Genomic DNA, 26,017 nt, shown 5'->3' with positions numbered 1-26,017 from the left:
TATATCAATAATTTAAATTTTTAATTTTTTATTATATTCTTTGCATACCTATATGAGTCAAATGCTTCTGATAATTTTCTGTAGCCTGGAAGAAATAATTTATATATATTATATAAGTCGTCTACTCCGATATGATTATCACGATAGTGAGACAGTTCTGATGGTTCTCAAGATTACTAGTTAGAAAGTCACCAGATCCTAATTTTCAAGTATTAGTGTCGACGCGCATTTCCTTTTCCGCGAAAACGGACGGTTTCTCATCTCCGATCGCCATCATCGAGCTCCGGAAACCGACAACGCGGCGGTCGCGAAAAATACAGGAGCACACGAGAACAATGATGTCGCGGTAGTAGGAATTGTTCACAGTAATCGCTGTGGACGCACTTCTGACGAAGCCCTTCTTCTGTTCCCGTGAGTAACAAAAGACACTCGTCGCGCCTTTCTACCCGTAGAAATCCTCGGCTTTTAGACTGGAAATTCAGGAATACATTGCACGCGAAGTATCGTGAGTCTTTACAAAATCAAATACATAATAATATCATGTAAGTTTTTAGTGGACCAAAAATAAAAAGTTTATTTTGTCTTAATTTTTTGAAGACATTTTAATTTTTTAATTTTTTTAGGCATTCTCTTTTATTTTGTAAATTGCTTGTTCGATTTTCATAAAATTTGCTTTACTTGAATCTAAATTAAAAAAAGAGAACAGTAGATTCGATATTGCTGACAGATTATTTTAAAAAAACTGATTATTATAAAACTCGGTTTTAGAAAATTTTCAATTGAAAAGTAACAAAAAAGTTTCCGGTTTTGTTTTATTTATCAGTGCTGTTCTGAGGTCAAAACTGAATTCAGCGACTCCGGCAATCTCTAGAAAATAAGATTTTTTTCTTGTTAAGTAAACTCCGATCCTTAAAGAACAAACTTTAATTATTTTTTTTATCAAATTCTTCTGGTTTTTTATATTCCATTATATAATAAAGAGTTACTAAAAACGTGCTGTACAAAAATGATTTTTTGTATGTAAAAAGGGAAAATATTGTATTAGCTGAAACATTTTATCTTGCGTGAAGAAGCATTTCAATGATTTGTCGTCTGAACAAACTTGAGTAATTTCTTAGGAATTCTTGAGGAATTTCTTAAGGAATTTCTTCTATCTACGATAGTTTGTGCAAATATACTTTGCTACGTAAGATCGTTGACATAGCTGAGAAAAAGTATCATTTTGAGAAGGAATTGCAACTCTTTCATGTTAACATAAGAACGGATAGTTAAAATAATCAAGCTATAAGAATGGAGGTAAACAAGAACTTTATCTGTTTTCCTCGACAAAGGGTTCATACGAAATGTGTTCAGTATTCATGTAGGTTTCAACCTATGTACATACAGGTCAACAAAAGCATCGTTGTGCACGCTGCCTTCATCGCGAAGTGCCTGCTTTCCATAAACACGACTTTTCGCCATCGGCGTGACGTCAAAGATCGGCAACCGCGATACCATAAATCGTCGAACGTGTTTCTATATTTTTTTCAGCGTGTACAGAGAATAGTAAAAGCGATAGAATTTGAATTTTGTGTAGAGTATACATGCATCATGTGACTTGAATATCCTCATTAAACAGTTTAAAATTTTCCTAACAAAATATTCTTGATTTTTGCACAAAGAAAACTTTTTAAGGAAATTTAAATTAAAAAAAAAAATGAGATAACTACTCCCAGTTTAATCTCGAAATGGGCTTTATAATATTTGCCCAACGTCACGCTTTTATCTCGTTACACGATTGTTTTCTTTTTCAATTAAGATTAAGTGATAAACGACAAAGAAAGCAATTGCATAATTAAAATTAAGGAAGTGATTGCAGTTGAGCCATATCGGTAGAACTCTAGTCATAAGTTCCTGATTGTACCATATGTAATTGGTTCCTCGGTCCTCTAACTTATGAATGGAGACTATACAGGAATGAGACTTTGTAGCAAACTGATAGCAACTGTTTCACGAGGTATCGTAAATTGGATTACACAAAGGTAGAAATCCTGGCTGCAAGTTCCTTATACCTATTCCGTCCGCGTGCTACGTCTCATGCGCACGTGTGAGCGAGCGAGTATAAGGTAAAGTCCCGAGGGCACATTTACGTTGCGTGTGAACAGCGTTGCAAACCCTTTGCAAAAAGCACTCATCGTTGTTTCGACGGTATACATATATTCAAAGAAACACGGCACAGATTCGCGATGATAGGAGAAAGGGTGAAAAAAAATTGTCGATAAACTCAGTTCGTTGGTAGAAAAGAAACTGACTGATTTCTTGTTTTCATGAATATATGTCATACTTATTATAGAAATAAATTAGAAATGTCCGTTAAATAAGTTCGTAAAAAAAAAACGTGTGATACTTTTAAACTATCTACAATTTGACATTTTAAACAGTTTAAACATATCCACGTTATATGTGTAAGCATGTATTTTGTAAAGTATAATTGTGTATATTCTGTGATAAATCATCACATATTCTGTGATAAATAAAAAATATGGAGACATTCGTTCCTGTTAAAAATTTAATTAAACTCTTTTCACAATTTAATTTAATTTAATTTATCGTGTACTCATTATACTGACATAAAAAATGCAAAAAAAAAGTAAATATTATACATAATTGAAAATAATTTCATCTCTTCACACACACACACAAACGTCTCCGTAAATATAATTTTCAAGATTAAGTTAAAAGTAAGCCACAGCTGGAAGTAAATTTTCTAGCTGGAAAAATTCTCGCAACAAGAGAGTCGAAGAAAAACAAATCTAAGATTTAACGTATTCTTTATGAAATTCCCACTGTAGTACCTACACCTTCTCTGTCAATCTGTTTTATTCGTGAAACATGTTGCACTTCAATATACAACTTCTTTTTTATTGAAGCAAAAGAAAACGAGAAACACACAAGTGTGTGAAGCCGTCGCAAGCGAGGCAGCGACGGAAAAATTCTCACTGAAATCGAACTCGTGGTGAAGAGAACAAGCGAACCATACAGCGAGATACGATGCATCGCCATATCGATAGGGACATTTGTCTTGGAACACATCGAGGTGGAGAAGAGGCGAGTCGTAACCCGAGGCGCGATGTATCGATGCCAACATTTATCTCGAAGAGTGAGCGCGAGGAAGAGGGAACAGTACACGTTTGGATCGAAATTCACGATAATTCCCTCCCTCGAAAGTGTCGATTCCATCGCTTTCCGACCAGTCTCGGCGCGAACGAATCTCGGTGTCTTCTTATCGCGGCCGTCGTTTTGCGCACAGAACGGATCGACGAGATCGAAAAGATTGACGCTGAAAAAGTATAGATGTGGCCTCGTGAAATAAATCCAACCGGTCTTAAATCCTGATCTGTAACTATCACATGACAATGTGGTTACTGAATTATCGTTGAGCACCACAGATATATTTAAATTTTATTATTAGAGAGGAACCGAGACTCATTTAATACTGGATTAAAGAAATAAAATGAAACATTACATCCACTCGCGTGAACTTCAATATTTTATAGTCTTTAATTGCTAATGTAAATCTTCATCCACGCAACTGAGATTTCTACCCTCCGATTAGAAAACATTTAAGTTATAAAATATTTAATGTGTAGATGTATAACGTTTTATTTATTTTTTTTCAATTCAGCATTAAATGAACTCGGTTTTCCTCTAACAATAAGATCTAAAATATCTGTAGTACCCAGTAATAATTTAATGAGTGCTCTCATTGAGTACTTTATAATCTTTAATTGGTAATGTTAATCTTCTAATTGTGCAAATTTTATTCTTGAAATATTTAAATTTAAAAAAATATTAAAAGAAAATCAAAATGTTTATTAAACACTACACTAGGAAAAATATCTTTTTCTACGAATCAAAATTTTGTGTTGTAACAATAAAAATTTTTGTTTAAAATGTACCTATCAAAATGGTAATTCTATGCAAAATTGTTTAGTTAGTATAAATAAATGTTTATTATTTATAAAGCAGAAAAATACATTTCGTAGAAGCAACTAAATTTTTTTCCTAGTATATGAAATTGCAACGTAATCTCAGAGAAGAATTATATACAGAGAAATGAATAGAGACATGCTTGAATTTAACGAATATTTTTCTGACATAGAAATATTTGGTTTACGGTCAAAACTGCGTGTATTAAAAATATATCTAATTATGTATATACTATATGCCTCTAATGATATATGTTAATTTATTCTAAGATATTTTATTGTCATATTACATTATTATAATTAGATCCCTTGTGAATAGGTCTTTTTCTCATTTATATTAATTTACTTCCAATAATATACTACCGCGTTAGATGCTATTCAGGAAATTAAAATGGTAAACGTGTTTCTAGCCAATCTCCCGCGAAAATCTCGAATATTTCTTTCGCAAAGCGACGCTTTGAGAATTACGCGGTCTCGTAATAGCCATTTAAATAACGAGATAACAAAGAACACGTCTGTGAGTGTTATATGTATGTATATACATATAATTTCCTGATCGTATCTATAGCGTCTTCAGCTTGTGCAGAAGTGGAAACGAAAGGCCTGCGAAACCACCAGGGACATTCCATGAATTTCTCGACGCGCAACTGCATCGCACACAAGCGGATGAAGGAACGAAAAAAAAAGAAGAAAAATAAGATGAAAAAGAATATGGCGAGAACGCAGAAAGCGGAAATTTATTGCGGAATTTGCATGGAAGACGACCGGTATTTCCGAGATAATACACCGTTCCTCAGTGACACGACCCCTGGGTGTGAATTTTACAAATACAACACGTTTCTTCGCAAAACGAAGGACCTTATCATTGTGCAAAATACCGCATCTTTTATGAATAAAACTCATTACCAATTAATCATTTTTAATGCCCTTAAAGATCAGTTATTAACTCAAAACTTAATTGGGAAATCTTGGTTTAATAAAATTATAATTTTCTATATGTATATACACATATAAACACGCACATATTTATACACACGCGGATTATTTTTCTCTATATTCTATTGTCGAATAAAGACGCACTTTTTATTCCATTTTCATCTGCTTTGGATAAAAATGTAAAATAAAAACGGTGGCGAGATTGCCGAGGGGCGAACAATCCTAAACCGGTAGATTTTCGGTCAGGTAGAACTTGGTCGAAAGTATTGGCGTTCAGACAGCTAAGGGCAGTGACTCCCGGGATCACAATCTTGCCTGGCAGATCTGTCTGGGCCCTTGAGCCCAAGGGCGTATTGTGATCTAACTTCTCTTGCGGCGAAGGGTTTCCTTAACAAACACGAACGGTTAGAGCATCTTGCTCATGATATTGTCACATTTGATTGCAAGGAATTCAAATTTTATATGAGTATGTATGTTTCAGCTCTATTACCTAATCACACAGATCTTTCTAAGAATATTATTTTAATTTAACTATATATTTAAGATAGAAAAGAAAGATAGAAAAATAAAGGTAGAAAAATAAAAATTCGTGAGGTCAATCAAAAGGTAGAAAAATAATTTTTAAAATAGATTTATCGCATCATCTATTTTTCGTCATTTCTCGCTCATATTTATTAATTTTTTATTTTATGGTTTAATTCTATTTATCAGAATTCATGATAAAATTCTAATTATGATTTTATACGTCATGAAATACAAAAAAAATATTTCAAAAATCATAAATACACACATATACATGTATAAAACATAATATTTCCAAAAATACATACGTATATGAAAATATTATATCTATAGAATTATAAATACAATTCTATTTTGAAATCTGTCCATTACAGATTGTTGAAAGCAGACCAAATCGTTTCGAATATTACCTAAAATTATCAATAAGCATTTTTTAATTTTTGAAAGTCTTCAAAATACTTTAAAAATGTATTTCTTTTTTATAATTTACGTTATTATTTCTCTAAACATTTCTTCAATTTACAGACAGATAAATATAATTCTATCTTTAAATATTTTAAATGTGTCTCGGATATTCAAACATTTTGAAGAAAAAACGTTTTAAATTTTTAAAAGCATCAAGACACATTTAAAAAACTTTTACATTTTTCAAAACTTTTATATATTTGAAGTACTTTAGATTTCTGCACGATCGAGTCGTTCAAAAGCTTTCAAAAAAAGAATTTAAATGCTTACGACTAATACAATAACACTTCTATAATTGATTACAAAATAATAATATTTAGTATTTTGTAAAAGTAATATGACAGTTACGTAATATTTTTAATGGATAATTTGAAAAATGTACAATAGAATATATTTTAAACTTTTATTAACCTACAAATATTAAATGATCCTACACATATTAACAATCATATGAATATATAATAAGTTCTTCTCTACATTTTAAAAGATTTTTAATTTATTCTTGTGCAACATGTTTCTATTCATAAAAATATTTTATGGATATGTCAAAAATTATTCTTCTTCCTTTCCTGATGAAGCAATCGTGTCGTTCGACATAACACGATTGAAGCGGATTTCTCAAGACGTTTCCGTTGCGTACAGGAGCGCGGATAAAAGATCCTTTCTTACCCATCAGAGAGCAACCACCTTAAAAGCGTCCTGAGCAGGGATGCTTCCTGACGTTGATGCAACCTCCTCGACTCTCGAGTCTGACGTTCTTTTTCATTATTCATATCGTGCCCCCAGCACGCAGCTCTTTGCCTCGTCTTACATCGCGAAAGCAAAACGCGACGTCGTGTGAATCCGCTCAAGCGTAAATATCGTGGTGAATTTCATATGAGACAAGTTGGAAGCTCACCAAAAGCGCTTTTCTCCTTTAAAATCCGCATAAACCCATGTTGCATCATAAACATGACTGTATTCCAGTCTTAACAAAAAGAAATTTGTTTTGTTAACCCGTAAACCCCGTAAGTGCTTGCACACGTAAGTGCTCGTGTGGGAGCCGATCTACGCTTTAATTTATTTAAGTAAAAACAAAATTTTTTCTTTTTTATTTATAAGTAATTATAAATAAAATTTTGTGAAACATTTTAACATAAAATAATCGTCAAGTATTAGGAATTTAAAAAAAAATCTATGTTTTTTTAAAGATATTTTTTTAGTAAATATTTTCATTTTTTTGTTCCTGTCTGGTCAGTTTGACTTCCACGCGAAATATACGAAATAATGTAAAATTTTATTTTTACATTAAAATCGAATCTAATTACGGACAAGAAAACATTTTAGCAATATCAAAATATATTTTTCTCTCGTTCAGTTTCTCAGTTTTCCCATACATTTTCGATTCCTTCGCGTATATTGTGTCGCTGGTCACTCACGTTCTCTATTTACAATAGAAAAACCAGTTGCGTCTTTAAAAGCAATGTTGCACCTTCAAGTAGATTTCCCGCGATTTCCGACGTTAAAGTCGTCCAATATCAAACTTGTATCATACAATGAAGGTTGAAGAGACAGTTGAGAACGCGAACTTAACGACGCTGGTAAGGAAACCGGATCGGTTCGACTGCCTCGGTGATACGAGGGCGTGTCTGTTGTCCAGGTCGACGGGTCCACGGTTGCAAGAAGAAGGGCTTAGCAAACGCGGACGATAAATAATGACCGGCGGATACGCATTTATCAAAATACTATTCGATACGGATGAACGCGCAAGCGTGCGTGCCGAGTGTAAATGGGAATTCGCTATTCGTCGTTCCGGAGTTGAAGCAAGGTAAAGACGCGACGAGGCTTAAAGCACAGATTAGAAACGGCAAAGTTACAGGAATAACAGAGTAGATGTTACCTTGCGGCGCATACTATGCGACAAACGTATAAATTAGAACGCGGAATATGCTACCCGGATCTGAGGAGTCTCATCTCGTCGAGTGAGTTAAGTATCGCGAGGCGTTTTCAACTCCTTTCCGCCAGAAACCTGATCCTTTCGACGAAAGTAAATATTAGCCGTGTCTAATCAAACAGATGAATATGCAAACAGACGTAAATATTGCAACGATAAATAGTCGCTGTTCTTTTTTACGTTTGCGTACATCTTTTCTTTGGACACAGTTTAATAACGACGGAAATTTTAGAAAGTCTAAGAGAAATTCGCTTGTGGATTTTTATATTCATTTCCATAATTAAAACTCCATCGGGATTAAAAAGGTATCTCATATTAATTATAAGAAAGACCTCGCATTGTATGGAAATTTATAATTATATGGAAATTTGAGTTCCAGTGAAATGAATTAGTTTTCATATATACAATGCATAATAACTCTTTAACTTTTTTCGAGTAAAATCTCACTGTAATGAGTGAAAATTAAGTCAGTTTTGAAAAAGACTAGCTCAATATATCTTTAAAAGTGAGGTTCTACCTTTCAGAGTAAGAGTCACTCTAAAAATTTCAAAAAGAATATAGATTATAATAAACAAAACGATGTCATAAAAAACAATGTCTCATATATATATATATATATATATATATATAACAATACTGTGCCTATAAACATAAGTTTTTGTTACATTTTTGGTGTACGATAGCCCAAAAACTATTCATTATTGAAGTCTTATGATTATAACATCTTTATAATCGTATACTGAAAATTAACTCATTTCACCAGGATCCAATTTTCCATATAATTAATCGGAGTTCTTTACGACTAGACTAGGTAAACAAAAAATGGTCTGTTCAGTCGAATTATAAATATCAGGCTCAGTGCATCATTTAAGATCACCACCAGCGAATTGTGTTCTTTATTAAATAACGATTTCGTCATTATTTAAGATTGGAATATAAGACGAATGCGAGCGCATTGTGATTGATAACGTCGCATTAAGAATCCATTACAGGAAGACGATTGTACTTATAGTATGATAATTAGCTCGTGTATTATTTCAACTGTATTGCAACATTGCCTGGCGGCGATCGGGGGAGGGTGTGGTTACGATCATCTTTCCCGATGGGGTAATTAAGTCTACGTCTAACTACAAGTAGCGCGGCCATTTATTAGCGAAGTACGGCACTTCGTCATCGCAACGTTGCTATTAAGTGGAAATGCAATCGATAATCCCTTCGAACTTCGTGGTGGTTGCAGGGTACGTTGGATAAATTAGCTACACTGATTTTGTTTAGGTCAAATATTTGTTCGCCAGCAATAACTCTGATTTATTGCGCGTATTGCAAGGTAACGTAGATATTTGCAGATATAGTGCTTTACGACGTAGGGCACATACATGAGGCAAATTCTCAAATATTGACTTTTAAAGGAAAAAAAAACAGCTTAAAATAGCTTATATTAATGCAACTCTTGATATAGCTAAACGTATAACATAAAAAATATTTAAAGGCAAACAGATAGAGATATACAAGAGATAGACAAAATAACGTAGGTATCTGAAATATGTTATCTGCTTGTTTTATTGATAAGAAGTTGGCCTATCATTTATAATTAATACAGATTCTATCTTTGCTGGAATAGAATGATACATGCTTGAATAGTGCAGCAATTGCTACAGCAATATTTTTCTAACAGAACCTCTTTTAATTGTACGCAATGTTTTTCTAACAGAATCTCTTTTAATTAAGAAATATTGAAGAAAGAAATCTGTTTCTTATTCTGCTCTTTAAAATTAATATTTAAATTGAGTGATTACATTGGTGAAGAAGATGTTTTGGAGAACAAAAGACAATTTAAAAAAATAGAGTGAGAAGAAAATTTCCTCCTCCACACAATACCATTTATATAATATAAGCAATTGAAAGATGTTAAGAATAATATATTTCATTAGTAACTATTCACTCATTGTGTGATTCTAACAAGGTTAAAATGTGTATTAAAAGCAACTGATAGAGACCAACCTTTTATAAAATAAATAATATATTTCCATATTATTTTAAATATAAACTATCTCGATCTTTATTTATAGATTTATATATATAATTTTATAGAACGCAGCATTTTCTGTGAACTATCTCCCTTTAATTAACCCTGTGTTTGTTCCACCTCAGTTTAAACGAGTTTTTTGTAGATTTCAACTTTTACTTTCGACCGCAATATTAACGGAGATAATAAAGACAGCTTCCTGCATTTTGCACAAAGCGCTGCTGTTTCGTAGTTTATGAAAAACGCGTGGAAGTCGTGAAACAGGTAATAGCGCGTCGCGGCCCGCATAATTTTCAATTTCAGCCTGCCCTTCCCTGCAATCAGGCGCGAGGAATCCGACGACTTAAACGGCGTACGAAAAAAAAAAGAAAGGGTAAAAGCGTCGTTATGTCGAAAAACGAGCTCGCGAGCGCTGCACGTTCAATCTAACGTTCTTGTCGCGTTTCGTATCTCGGCAAAAAGCTGAACAGTTCTTGCAGATGCTGCGCCACTGGACGTCCTGGGGCACTTTTAATGGTACCGATGCGAGCAGAGGCCTCTGGTCCCCCTTTCGCCATCCGCCCAATCGGACACCGACTTCGGGTCCGAGGACCTCCGGACCAAACGGGGTTTGGTTCACGCATCTGCATATAAATCATTGGCCGGACAGGCTTAAGAAACCAGCGGGCTATAATGCCGACTCGCCAATAACCGCGAAACATCGCCTTCAGTTTCTTCCGAGGGTACCACTAAAAACAGCTCCCACAAGACAGCACCGCCGCCAGGCACGAGGAAGAAGAGCAAAAAGAATATCAAGAACCGGGAGAATACGGGCTGACGCGGAACGACTTCCTATCGCGTGAGTTCTCGCACACCGTTTCACTTCAGGACGCGATTGGAATCTTCACATAATAATAATTTTGTGATAAATACCCCAATTTCCAGAGCTTCTTCTAGGAAAATTGTAAGATTTAAAAGTTTTTCATTACCTTAGCCTCTAAAGTCTCCAATTGCGCCATCCTGGGTTCCAATAGCTGCTGCTGGGCACCAACTCCGGTGTGTAACGCGGTCTGGAACGATTATTTATCAGATTAAAGTAAAAGTATTAATTAAAATAAATGTGTATTAATTCTTATAAATCACAGTTTTCTATTCACACTTATAAATTTAATTAAAAAATACATGCAAAAAATAACGTGTTAGAAAAAAAGAATAATTAACGGAAAGTTTAATTGTTAAATTAATCCTTTCAGATTTAATTTTAATGGTTAAACAAATTTTTTTTAAGTTCAATTCAAAAGCATTTTAATAAATAATTTATACTGAAAAATTTTTTTTTTCCCAATTCTATTTTTCAACTTTATTATGTACATTTAATCTTTATGATGATATGTCGATAGAACCAAATGATTTTAATGGATAATGTCTTCAAAGTTGATATATATCGATCGTAATGTACACAGAGTGTGAAGGAGTTAAAGAAATAATAATTTAAATATTTTTAAAAACTATTACAAAACAATAAGATTTATTTAATTTTTTCTTTTGCACAACTTTGCTTTCTACCTCACAGTAATTTCATTCAGTGCTATATAAATATCTATTTTTATAATTATTATATATATGTATCTGTAAATATGCAGTAATATAAAAAGAGTATAATAATAAACCGTAAAGAATTTCTTGACTTTATTTCTTTTCGCCATAACATTAACAAGAAACTCTGATCGAAACTGTGATCGAATAAGAAAAGCCTGATACCTCTCCCCTGAGTTTATACTCAGTTTATACTGAGTTTATTCGTATACTAACTCACGATATTTGATATGATCCTCGAGATATATTACATACAGTCTATATTCACCAATATCTCAACCGCGCCATTGTAAAGGGTTTCGCGTTGATCTCGGTAATAAAAGAATGAAAGTCATTCGCAAACCGCGACCTTCCGAGTCTCCATCGTCGGCGTAAGCTAATACCCGTGGCGGCCGTAACATTTTCTAAGGACAATGAGATTTCAACGACGAGAGAGAATACTCATTGCGGATTATTATGATAATTATTATTACCACCGCACTCATCAGCCATGACTGAAATCGAGAATGCATACCATGTCTCTTCTTATTGACGCAAATGTGTGGTAACATTTAAACACACAGTATAATTGATACATGCAGAGCGCCATTGGCAATACTCGCAGATTTTAATCATAATTTGAATTAAATTAATGCGTAGAAACGTACAATATACTCATAGAATATATTAATAATTTAATAATAATTCGCATAGATCTGTATAAATCAACGTCTCAATAATAATAATCATGATCTGTATACATCAACCTATGGAAATAACAATAATAATGACCACGTTTCAGAAAATTATAAATTTAATATTTCTTGCAGGAGCATTTATGCTTGCACTACTTTATAATAATAAAGTAATAATTTTTAATATTTCTTTATGGAGTAATATTTCTAATTATTTGTATTAACATCGATCTTTTTAACACCACTTATATTTGCAAGAAAAGAAATTATCTGCGAATGAAATTTCTTGAACGTGTCTTGTAGGTAACATCTTCATTACGAAAACTTCTTTTGAAAAATTATTTTTCGCTCCCTTCTCAAAATAATTTCGCGAATGTCTTACTCAAGCGAAGAATACGGTCTACAACCAAAGCGTAATCATACTTGGTAATTCCACAGGCGATGGAAAGCAGCTTTGCGGTTACCATAGGCAACTCCAACGCAGCGGTTACAATTAAATAAAAATTGTTCAAGAAAATAGTCGAGATAATGAGTTGACGCATACAAAGCTCAGACGCCTTTGCGATCTCATCTAACATTAATTAAATGTTTTGCAACTACCAAAGTGTTAAAGATTAGCTTTTATTGCACTTCTGCGCTTAGAGATACAGGATATTTCGCAAATCAACCTGTTCTAAAGCTTTCTCAGAAAATAGAGAAAATATCACTGACAGACAATAACCACTCACTTTGAAAACATAGAAAATTTATTGCGAAAAATATCACTTTAAGTTATTTTGATTAAATATAGTCTTCTTACCTAACATATAGTATTTCTTGATTGATTTAATGTTAAATACAATTTTTTTTTCATTATCATCGAGAAATAATTTTTTTTCCAAAAGTTTTTGATTTTCTTAATTCTAGCTAAATATTCAAAAAATAAGAGAACATTATTTTCTTTTTCGCGCTTCACGATATGGAAGAAACATCAATCACAATGTACGTGACTCCAAATTTCATCGTTTTCTGTAAGTTTTCCGTGAATTGCGCGACAAAACTTTATGCCATCCACGACGTTATTAACTTCCCGGTTTCTATTCTCGGTTCTACGTCTCTCGTCTTTGCAGATTTTATGGAGCTGTATAAACCAGTCGCGAATTAATGAACCTTTTCGATTCTTCTTTAAAGTGGAAGGTATTCAACTCTCCAATCTATCACCGCCTGAGATGAGACTAACCTAATGAAAAGTGTCGTGTCAGTTTAATCGTCAACGAATTTTATTTGCCGTTGACTGTGCTGAACTTGCTTTGATTGCAAGCATGATTATTTGATGACACCGCAGATCTTATTTTATATAAAGAGTAAGATGCTGTTTTAGATGAATTTTAGGAAATAATCCGTATTGCTCATTTAAATTTTTTCAATAAATGCAAACTAATCATATAAATAATATGACGTAATTAAAATTCTTCATGAAAATATGGTTTTGCGCTAAATTATTTACAAAATTAACTAAATACAAATCTGAAATGTTATCAAACTATCAAAATAATCATGTAGGCCACTCAAGCTGTTATTAGAGTATCAAAATTTTTTGCAGTATTGCTTATCATGCTTGAGAAAGTTTCCTACATAATTTCAGTTTAACAAAATTATTTTCAGATCTGTATGTAGCTTTTTTAGATATTTCAGCAAAATTATTCTTTCCACATCTCAAATATTTTTTTAAAAGAAAATGATTAATCAAATTATTATCTACTGTCAGATGATGCGCACAGAATATTTTTCGTTTACGTTTGAAACAAAACGTTAGAAATACGACGTGACAATTTAATATGACAGCAGTAAATTTGTTCGGTTTCGATTTATGATTTGAACTGTTTATTATATCAGTTCTATCAATTTTACCATCTAAATTAAAATGGTAGAATAGGATACGTCATATTTGTGGTATATATGCCAGTAGAGACTTTCGATAACCAAACGTGTCAAAATTTATGAGCGAAGTTTTGACGTTGTGAATCGTGATAGCCAATCTCTCTCGCTATTCGTCACTGTCGGAATGTAATGTACGCATCGCATGCATCATATTCTGCGACACATATGCTACAATTTGAAGTTCTTAATGTTCTTTATGACGAACTATTTTATCAAGGGCATTTCATCCAAAGGCATTCAATCTATCTAATAATATACGTTAAATTTGGAATAAATTTATGCGTAAAATAATGACATATATAATTTCATAAATAACATAATTTAGTAAATTAATATAAAATTGATAAATCTGGTAAAACAAAGTAATAATTAGCAATAATTACAATTGTTTTCTTAATAATTATTAACAAAACTGTTTGCAATGTTGAGTTTATTTTTAATTAGTTTGCTTCTTTTAATCAAAATTTTTAATGCAGAAGTCGTCGTTAATTAAAAAGAACACATGTTTCTTCGTCGAAGCCATAATTTTTAATCGTTACATGCACCACTTATGGTCACTAACAACGACCACGTGATTCCGCTCATCACTGAAAAAGAAACGAAATCGAAAGAGAACTCATAAAAGAGACAGAAAAGAATTAATGTTCTTCGAGTTGTACCATTAACTGCAACATTTCGTGACAAGTAATCGCATTTACAAGCAAATGAAAGTACGTATTAGTGACAAGGAAATAAACCAGAAAATAGAAGAAAGAGTATTATTGAATATCAATGTCGTAATTAATAAAGTGACAGCCTAAAGGCTTTTAGCGATTTTTCTAATTTCATATATTATATATTTTATACGTTAAATATATTGCTTATCTCCTACAACAACGACATAATTAAACAATTGTCATTTTTTAATTACTTGCATAAAAAACAAAAAAAAAAAGCATACACACTTCAAAGGAATATACATACTTTTATTCGTTTATATAATCAATTATGATATCAAAATTGTATTTCAAAGTTAATATTACATATAATATTATTAATTACAATTTTAATAATTCGAAACTTATTTTTAAAAAATTTTGTTATTTAATTATGTCGTTGTTATAATAAATAAACGATACATATTTGTAGGATTAATCTAGATTATTGCACGATGTCAACTAGGCTCGTCAAGATTATTTTTATATTCATACAGTTTCGACGCAGATTTTATACGGTGTCGTCGTATATTTCGATGAACAGGTTGGACGGAAACGGGGTTTTTACGAGTGGTTTTGTTGCTCTGGTTCGTCGGTAGTCAGCACATTGTGCTCTACGCCGCCGATGGAAGGCGCGGTTTTGCGGTCGTTTGCCGACGGCTTCGAGGGCGTTCGCTACATGTTGAGAATAAATAAAAAGGAAAAGGAGGAAAACTGCGGGAAAGGGAAGACGTAGGCGAATAGGTGCGTACACGCCTCGTCTTTTAAAGGCCGCGCGTTCGCAAGAATACCGGAAGAAACGTCGCAACCGTGAACAGAAGGGAAGTAATGATGCAATGATATGGGAAACATAATAAAATGTATATAAATAATTAAGTGTATGATAACGGTAATTTTTATAAATATTTAATAAAGGGAGAAAGGAAGAAAAATAAACTTAATTTATCTGGATCGACGGAAGTAATTTAATTATTCTGATTAATATGAATAATTTTTTAAGTGGGATTTTCTATGTATGAGAGCAATTTAGTGATCCTGGATTAAATTACTCTCGCATAAAAAAATTTCACATAAAAGTTATCAATTATTTATTATTAAATTATATTTCAAAATTAGATTAAATTATAAAATGTCGAAAAAGTTTTAAAAAAGAATTTTTAATTTAATTTTTTCAAGTTTATCATTCAAAACTCTTCAATTTTCATTATCTTCTGATGACGTTACGATGCATCAAAGTTAAAATTATTGAAGCTATTAGTTTTTACGTTTAAAAATAAAGACCATTTAATGCGTTAAATCCGATGAAGTGCATTTTTACATATGTGGCTCGTTGCAATTCTGAAAGATGAACAGGAGGAAGAAACGGCGAGAGAGAAGCTGCAGAGCTTTCTCCGTGGTATAGTCAGGAAGAAAAATCTCAGTTATATTTCACACGCCGTTGAAGTGTCATGTGTACACGCGTGCGGGCAAGGCACACTGGCACGTACACGCGTGTCCCGTGCTTCTCTTTCACGAATAACACCAAACCCGACCGTATCTTCGTCCTCCTCGCCTTCGTTTTTCACGCCTTCATTTTTTCTATTTTATTTTTCAGAGAGTCTCTCTCTCAATTGCTTTTTAAGGGAATGAAAATGAGCTCTCGTTTCCCCTTTATTCTTTTCTAGTATCGTATCTATCTCCCTTAATGTTATCTAAAGCAGACACTTTCTGGTATATTGTAAAAAACGAGCGTATAAAAAAGAACTGTATAAATCGTTTCAACGATTCTTAAACCTATATCTATGTTCAAGCTCGATTTATAGCAATGATAATATCCTAATTTAAATATCACTATAAATACGATTTAATTTTTATCTATAGTAATTCACGCAAGATATCTCAATTTTATTAAAATAATTTTCAATTTTGAATTGTTATATAAATATTGTACTAGTTCATGTACGACAGCAAATGTTAATAGAAATTAAGCATCGTGTATAACGGATTTGCAACGTAGTGTATAACGTGTGACATTTAAGACTTGTATTTCCTCACTGCAGCCATGAATTATGACTCTACAAGCAAAAATCATGTGAATTATTCTCTGACAATATACGTCCAAATAAATTAATTTTTTCGTTTACCATTACGACACATTTGACGTGCCGGAAACCCCTTTTTTCAGTAAATCAACAAATAGCTGTAAATCTTGATCCAATCGTGAGAAACATTTTCACAAATATAAGATATGCATAAAGAAAAGAGAGCTTTTTTTTTCAATATATTTTATCAATCTATGTTAGTAAAGACAAGTGATACCATAAGAATAAAATATTAATTTATTTCGATGTGTGTCTAGTGTGAGAAAAAAATTGCGCAATATATTTATTCTAGTAATCAATAATGAGTTAATAAAAATCGTAATGATGTAAAGAGTGTATTTTTAGTATAATGATCTCGTTACGGATACGATTAACGAAAATACGTATCTAGTACATATCTACGACGCATAATAAGAGGAAGTACAATTATCTATGATGATTACGTTAACCATTAAAATGACGTTAAAACCGATAACGGAACGGTAACATCATAGAAAACAAAGCGGAAAACGAAGTACGTACGCTATGTTTACATAACACTCGACTTCTCGTAGATGGCAGGAAATTTGCTCTTCGGAGCGCAACGACGACGACAAGAAACAACAGCTCCGTATGCACAGATAATCAAGTCTCTTCTGTTAATTGGTAAGCGGCACGATAGTCGATGGTAGAATCGAGACATGGGCAATTGGTGAATATTGGTATTTACACTCTCAGCTTCGTGAATACGGAAGCATCACTGGACCGGCTATTACGCGAAACGGCGAGATAATTCCTCTATACCGTCACGCTCGGCTAACTCGAGGACTTCGACGTATCAATTAAGGCAAGATGAACGCCACACGGAATATCGATGTTCAGGAAGAAAACGCCCTTGTGGGAAGCGACGAGAAATCCCGTTCGTTTCCAGTTGCAATGCATTGCAGTGAGAGATTTGATATCGAATTGAAGCGTGTACGCTTCTCTTGCAAATAATTTCCATTATATCTGACTCTGGCTCCTTTTCTCAATATTAGAATCACGTACATGTGTGACTGGTATGTGTATTATTAATTAAATTTCTCCGACAATAGGAGCAATTCTGCGGGATTAGATAAATGATGTTGAAATGCATCTTGTGAAAGCAGAGATATCATGTAAGGTCACACAATGTAAGTTATCGAAGCTCTCTTGGCGAATTAGTTGGCAGACAATTTGGGAACAATTGAGAATGGGGCGCATAGTTTACTAATTGTCGACGCGGAGAACGATTATTACGCCGTAAAGAAGCCTTTGGCAAAGTGAGGCGTGAGTAATCCGAGAAGATACTGTTAGGTATCTCACACAGGGAGGCTTCTCTCACGTGCCGGGGGCCAATTCCCCAGGTCACGCGTCGCATACCTAACACGCGATTTGATCCGTTTCTTTTTGAGGTAGGTTATTACTGTATTCCTTGAAGAAGAGGCTAAGTCTTCCAAGTCTCTCGGACCCGCCCATTTCGCTTAAGTTAAATGGAACGTGCGACCAGCCATTAAATTATCTTTTAAAAATATAGATACATGTACCTACTTGCGAACTACGATGCTGGAGATTAAGCGCGCGATGGCCGGAACGAATTATGCGTGTTATTAAAAATGTTGGACTATGCAGAGATATATGTACTACTTAGAAAGGATGAAAAAAAAAGCTTAGTGGAAGTATTAAAAAATTTAGCTACATATAGAGCTGAAAATAATTTTGTTGGACCATCAAAATAATTACGTAGGATGCTTTTAGCAAATGCTAAAACTTCAGCACTTTTTGCAAGATTTACTTGTTATGCTTGAGTCAATGAAATTATTATTATACCTCTGCGTTAATTTTTAAATATTTCAGCGCATATTTTAAAATAGTTCTTTCCGTATATTTTTTTTAAATTAAAGCATAATTTCTTTTTCCAAAATTAGATGTCTGCCTCGACTTATTTATAACATTTTCGAGATTTCACAACTATACATCGCAAAACGTGAAATAATTAGTATCAACAGTTATCAAAATGCGTTGAAGAGCTTAAATTACAATTTTATGGTTTCCATGCGATTGATTTTATTGTAAAATTCGCAGAATATTTTACAGAAATCTGTTTTTTTACGAAAATGCTAAAAAGATTTACGAGGATAGAGAGCAAGAATTATTCCTAGATTTTCTCACTTTTTACTGCCAAGTCTTTTACTGAAGTACTGATAGCAAATTTTTTCTTTAATATACATGAGTGCTGTACCGCATATGCATTAAACGACATTACTTTGCATGCCTTATCGATAGATATTTAAGTTGGTTGACACACTTTTGATATACGCGATTCGTCACATATTCCATTATGTCCTCTCAGTTATATTCTCTTACATTCATCTGTGCGTTATCTTTGACAATTTCACGCATGTCAGGCTGCACGTTTTCTAATGGCTTATCCACGTCACGGGATAGACTTACGCGTGCCTAACAGCTCGATACAACGTGTATGTATCACACAGAACCTGCTTTCGCTATTATACTATAATTTACCTTACGCGTAAAGTAGAGAGAGAGACCTATCGTAATTCGCGCAAGAAATCGGCACGCATAAAATTATGTATCGTGGCGATTTGTTAATTTCACGAGAAATCGATAACCGCGATAATCAAAGTGACCACCGTTTAACGGTCGATATATTGCTTAAGCGTTCGCAGTGTTTCTCAATAAAACCGTATTTTTCCTTAGTATATATCATCTATTTTCTAAAGGAAGGACTAACTTGCGTCGTGTTACAATATAACAAAATATTGTTTCTAAGATTAATTGTAAAATGATTTTAGAAACTATTATATATTCTATTCTTTTTTGATAAATATTTTTTAATAATATTAATTGATGATATTATTACTTCGTTATTGATAATATTTTATTATTTTAGAGATTGCTATATATATGTATATAAAATAGATTCGTTTGAGATATTTTATATTTTTAACTTTTAACTTTTCTAAATTATTAGGAAATCGAATTCAATTTTGCATTCTTCGCATATTTGTCGAGCTACTTCAGGTTTAAACTTAAATTTTATTTAAATCTTTATAATACGTATCTATCTGTTTTTTCCCGAAATCAATCGACTGCAAGTAACGTCTGACACACTTCTTCCGACGCCCATGTTCGAGTCACCTAGAACGTCTGCTCATCGAATTGCCTGAAGCGGACGGCGTGCGATTGCCATGCGTGTCGGGGCGATGAGCACGAGAGCCACGAAATTACGCAAAGGGGTCCTGGATTGTCGGGCCCGTGAGAATTACCATTTCTCGGCTCCGAGGTAAGAAATTCTCACGAATCGCACACACGTGTGCACGTTCAATTCTCGTGCGATTCTTGCGAACTGTAACGCGACTTTGTCGACGACCAACGACGTTGTGGGTAAAGCGAATGTAACTTACGGGAATTTAGATGTTGTCAGTAGACGAATCTATTCTATTTTATTAATTAACTGCAGGACTAAGAGACACGTTTGTCTACACAGAAAGGACGGATTTGCTCGCTGAGAAAAACTTTTGATTAGGTTGATTTCATTTTCGAAAATGAAATGGAACAAATCAAAAGATTCTGATCATATCAATCAGAATTCTGATTATCTTAGAATTATAATAGATTCAATCAGAAAATTTTGATATATTCCATTTTCAATCGGAATTCTTGTTGAATGCAACCAGATTCTTTTTTCAATGCTGTGAAATATCTAAAAATTTAACTAGCTATATAGATTTAAAAATAATAATGTTGAACCATCAAAATAATTATGTATTAGAAGCTCAAACTGATTGATAGAATGTTAAAACTTTTTGCAGCATTGCTCATCATGCTTGAAATTCCTACTAATTATTTTGATACAACAAAATTATTTCCAAATCTGTAATCTTAACTAAATTTTTCGATATTTCAGCAAGTTTTTCTCTATTGTATAGCATCGAAAAAAAATAAAAAATTTACATCAGAGGTTTTAAAATAGATGCGTTTTAGAAATTAAAATTTGAAGTTTATAAGATTTAAAAAATTTTCTACATCATCATTGTACTGAAACTAATTATTCTCAAAATTTCCACTTTCTTCGTAGTTATTGTTTACTTTTATTATACTTCGTCCTATCTCTTTAACATATGAGTTATATCTTGAATATTTCCAAGGGCATATAATATTAGCGAGCTACTGCATTATGTATTATTCCAGCATGCATGTCAACCAGATTTGGCCTATGGTCTATGGCGTTGACACGTGCGTCGTGAATTATGTTTGAGGCACCTAATCGAAACTTGTTTTGATCGTTGCATTAATAATTTAACACAATTTGATCGCTCGCAATGAAGAAATCTTAACGTAAAAAATATTATTTTCAGTAGATATATTTCGAGTCATTCTATATAATATCATATATTGTATCGAATTAAGTGGACACTTATTAAAACACAAATGCTTGTGCGTATATGCGTGTCTTGTCACGTGAAACATTCCCGAGGACACACAGTATGCGTAAACCTCTGGATTATCCCTGTCCTGTATGTAAATGTCGGTCACCAGCGCGGAAACACGTGACGGAAATTAATGGCATTGACCAAAGCTCTCTGATTGCAATTTCGAAATGGGGACACTCGAAATCGAACGAAGCGTTTGAATACGAATCTGTCATCGCGAAACAATGAGTAGTGGAAAACAATAGGTGATTAAGCATATTTAATCACATATTGTTGACCTTGACTTTCAGAGCTATTCCTCATAAATGACGTAAATTTTTAAGATTATTAATTGATAATTATTAATAAATTCTTAAAACTTAATTTTAATTTTGCACTTACGGTTCCTGGATTTCAAATTTGCCAAAGAATAAAGAGAATGTATGTAATTCGCATTAAATTTAATTGTAAGGATGATAAAGTGAGAGGAATAATTAAATAACTCTGAGTATCAAACAGAATAATTATAGCATTAAATAACTTATTAAACTAAGTAATTGGGAGGCTTGGAATTAACAGTATAGTCACTAATAATGAGCAGTAGATGATGAATGGAATTGAGCGCGGAAGACATTTGATATTTGAGTTAAATAATAAATGTTTGCGCTTTTTTTTAGCATTCAACAATGACGAACGCAATTATTGGCTGCACCACAATGAGTGATCGCTAATGAAACTGATTGTTTTGCGAGGCTACGATTATTGGCGAATCACGACATGTAATGTCTAGTCATCAAAATTCTCTCCCAAGTTACTTTTAAGCGTTTTTTTGCGGTTCGCATCATCCTTTGAGTACAAATAAAAATGTCGATTATATAAAGATCATGTATCGTACAACGTCAGACATCTCTATTATATTTCTAATACAATCGCGATAAGAGATATTCTGACAATGAAAATCGTCAAATATTTCATGAGATACTGTAAACTTTTTCTCAGAAAAAGAGATCCAGGAAAAATCGTAAATAAATAATTCCTTGAATTTTCTTTTATGCTGAAATAAAATTTAATGTACAGCATATCAATATTATTTACTTTCTAGCTGAGATGCCTCCACGAAGATATCGCTGTGCCTAGCTAATTTTAATCATAATTATGTGATACATGTTTCGTATGAATATAATACGTATAATCAGAATTCATTGATTTAATAAATTAAACAAAATTTTATTCCGAACTCTCAACATTCTATTTCATTTGTAATTCAAATTAACAATTTACTGTAGTCTTAAATTAAGATAATGAAAACTTCTGAGATTTATAACAATTTCTCACAATTCTTAAGTCTTAAGCGCTATATATAAAAACAATATTATTTTTTAATATAAATGTTTAACAAATATTTTTTTAAATCTGTATTTAGATTTCATTTTACATTAAATGTTTTCGTTTAATAATGCTAGAATTGACAACAAATTCAACAACAATTCTAGCGTTGCTGAGCGATATTTTTATATTAAATATATAAAAATGTTTTGTGCTTATAATTAGATATACTTTAAAGTTTATTCTAGCAACGTAATTGATTGAAAGTATTGTATTATTAAGATTTGGAAATGTATTATAAGATTTTTGCGCTTATAATTAGATATACTTTAGAGTTTATTCTCGCAACGTAATTGATTGGAAGCATTGTATTATTAAGATTTGGAAGTGTATTATAAGATCATCTTTAATAAAGCCTTCCAATATCGGCTTATTCTTCAATCATCGGAAAGGTTTCTCGAGAGAGGTCTGATTAATTTACTAATTTAAATGCAATCGTTATCAGACGCGATCTTTGACTGTGCATGAGCCGCAGATCGATAGTAATTACGGCCATATATACGACAGAATGTAATTGAAGTATCATCCAGAACAACGTAGTCGGAAAATAAATCCAGTATAAAGTACTCTCGACCTCTTTCTCTCTTATTCAGCAATAATCTTCGCCGTGGCGCTCAGCACGGCGTTGCATCCTAGTGTAACTCAAAGATGCACTGCTACGCATATTACGGTTATTTTTCTATAACGGAAATAACGGCAGCTCGAGTACGAACAGCTACTAAACAATAGAAACGGTGCATCTTCATGTACTGTGTGCATTTGCATACGCTAACCGTTAGAATTAATGCGGAGATTCGAATAAATTAAAAATCATTTATTATAATTCTCTTTCGATTTGTAAAATTTCTAAACCACCTCCGGAGATACCCAAAATACATACAACAAATTCCTAAATCGGTTGGAACATGAGAACAAAGTAATCTCCAATCCAATTACGCGTTTGTCTCAATTGTAAAGTCTCGATTATTTTTTCAATTCGTTTTTGTTAATTAATTTGTTATCAGTTATGTCGATAAATCGATATCTTAGTAACCAAGATTTATTCTCAGTTTTTTTCTATCCGCTTTTCTTTTCTCCATCTTCGATTTTTCTGTTTAATTCAATTGGCGAATTATTATGTAAACGTTATAAAAATTGGCTCTAATTAATCGATGATATTTTTTTCATTTTTATTTTAAATATTTTTTTCTACAGTTGGATAATCTAGTTCCCATTTTTGGCGCAAGAATGAGAAACTATTACTTTCAATATCGTGTTTCGCGTAATTTACGCGTATTTTATGATCTAAAAGAAGTTTGTGTAAAATCGCCGTGAGAAAATCTCATCGATATAAGTCTACGGCAAGAGCGCAACACTGTTAATGGCGTGGGCGATTGCTCCATCGTAAATGCATGATGGAACAACCCATATGGACGTGTATGGCGCGACCATGCTGGCTTAACGTGGTTAATCGAAACGATTAAAACCGGTCTTGTATTGCCAAGGGTCATCCTCGTGTTCCTAGGTATTATATAAGGGACTAAACAATTCCTTGGGATGTTCAAGGAAAACATTAGTTAACAATCAATGTTTTATTAATTAAATTGTCGCAGATAAGTAATCTCGAAGATACTGTATAAATCTGATGAAAAATTGTGTAGATATGTAGTTATATAATTATGTAAGAAGTATAGTAACAGAAAAATTAGGTTTTAATAAATGTGTTCCTCTGATTGTGAATTTAAAAAAAAGAGAAGAAAAACATGTTAGATAATCAAAATTTTATCAAATAATGTGTAAAAAATGTTGAAAATGTATTGTACAGAAAAAATTTAATAAAATTCTGGTAAAATTAATAATTTTAAAGAAAATTAATTACAAAAAAATTGGTTTACGTAGTTATGGTTATTCTAAACAAGAGTGGTGCGACATGCATGTTAGCGTAAGCAGGAAATATTGTGTACCGAGCACAAGAATGCAATCGTTGCGGAATATACGCGCTTCTAGTTTACGTTTGCTTAGTTTGCTAGAAGATGCGGAAGATTGTGCGATGATATTGGATACTACTTTGCAGGCTGCGATTAGCGGGAAACGACTTACGGCTTGCCGATTCTTATCGCAGCCGATCATCGAACACCTTTCTATCTGCTAGTCTATTATATTCGAAGATGCGAAATACTAAGCGCATGAGTGAACGCAGAGTTTTCGATACGATTTAACGGTAGGCGAGTGCGAAAACATTACCGACATTTTTATCGACGCTACGGGGATCGTAGATCGAGAATAGTACATAAGGTATTTTACGGTTAATGATCGACAAATAAGCGTTCATGTGATTATACAGATCAATATAGATCCGTTTTTTTAGTTCTCTTTACTCGGTTCGACTTTTCTCTTTTCTTCTCCAACGTGGAAAGTTCAATTAAAAAGAATAGATCTTATTTAATTCTTATAGTGCCGAAGATCTGAACTTGACAAAAAGTTAGCAAGCAAAAAATATTTTATTTATAAGAGTAAGAAATAATTTAAATATTACACACGGTTCTAATTATAAAATTTAACAAAGAATAAAACTTCTTTTCAAAGAAAGAGAATAATCATTCTTCGTAGTCTTTAGAAATATCATTTCATAATTTTAAAAATTCCAGGTTATATATATAAGTGTAAAAAAATTATTTTAATATACTTTATCATATCTAAATTAAAGTGAAAAAATTTTATTTTATTCAAAACTAAATAAGTATATTGTTAAAACTTTTTTAGTTCTCAAAAAAAATTTCGTATGTATAAAATATTTAATTACGTTAATAGAATTTAATTTATATTTAATATAATAATAATTTATTAAGAATAATAATATTTGTATTAATTTTTTTAAATTTAATATTTTATTTAATATTTTAGTGATATTTTAAAATAAAATATTTATTAACACAAATTAAATGTTTCATCAAATGTTCTAATTTTCTTATTTTTTCAGTCTATTATTTCTTTGTCTATTATAGGACTTTGGAGAAGATGTATTTGCTTTCAATGCGGTTTAGCAAGAGGCAAGGAACAGGACCACCGGTCGTTGATAGCGGTTCTACCAGCAATCCACCGGTGTTCATAAATCAGCATGGGGAATACGTATGAGATAATGATGAGGGACGAAGACGATGATGAAGAGTCTATGTAGGAGCGTTTGAATGTTACCATCGGGACAACTGATACAGCAGGCGATTGGGAATTTACGACGCGCGATCGAAATGGAAAGTCATAGGCCGTCTTTAGAATTGCAGAAGGTTTATGGTCTAGCCAGTGTGGCTGATAATCAGTAAAATTGAATGACAGTTAGAAAATTGGATATCTGCTAAATGTCGAGGTCGTAGAGTTATTATACAAAAAGTTTAGTTATTCATTATATTATGTGTGTGTAAATATA

General features: G+C 32.6%; 1 protein-coding gene across 2 annotated transcripts in view; it reads right to left on the bottom strand.

Annotated features, from left to right (window-relative positions):
* The window catches only part of LOC108750639, an 83,750-nt gene that overhangs the window by 14,108 nt on the left and 43,625 nt on the right, over positions 1 to 26,017 (bottom strand). For both annotated transcript variants that reach the window (XM_018490228.1, XM_018490229.1), the window contains exon 4: positions 10,819 to 10,899. In XM_018490228.1, the coding sequence (XP_018345730.1) occupies positions 10,819 to 10,899 (81 nt within the window). The remainder of the gene's footprint in view (positions 1 to 10,818; positions 10,900 to 26,017) is intronic.

Source organism: Trachymyrmex septentrionalis, unplaced genomic scaffold (genome assembly GCF_001594115.1).
Source record: "Trachymyrmex septentrionalis isolate Tsep2-gDNA-1 unplaced genomic scaffold, Tsep1.0 scaffold37, whole genome shotgun sequence".
Classification (NCBI taxonomy): Eukaryota; Metazoa; Arthropoda; class Insecta; order Hymenoptera; family Formicidae; genus Trachymyrmex; species Trachymyrmex septentrionalis.
The sequence above is the reverse complement of the archived record's forward strand: the minus strand, read 5'-3'. Positions and strand labels throughout refer to the sequence as shown.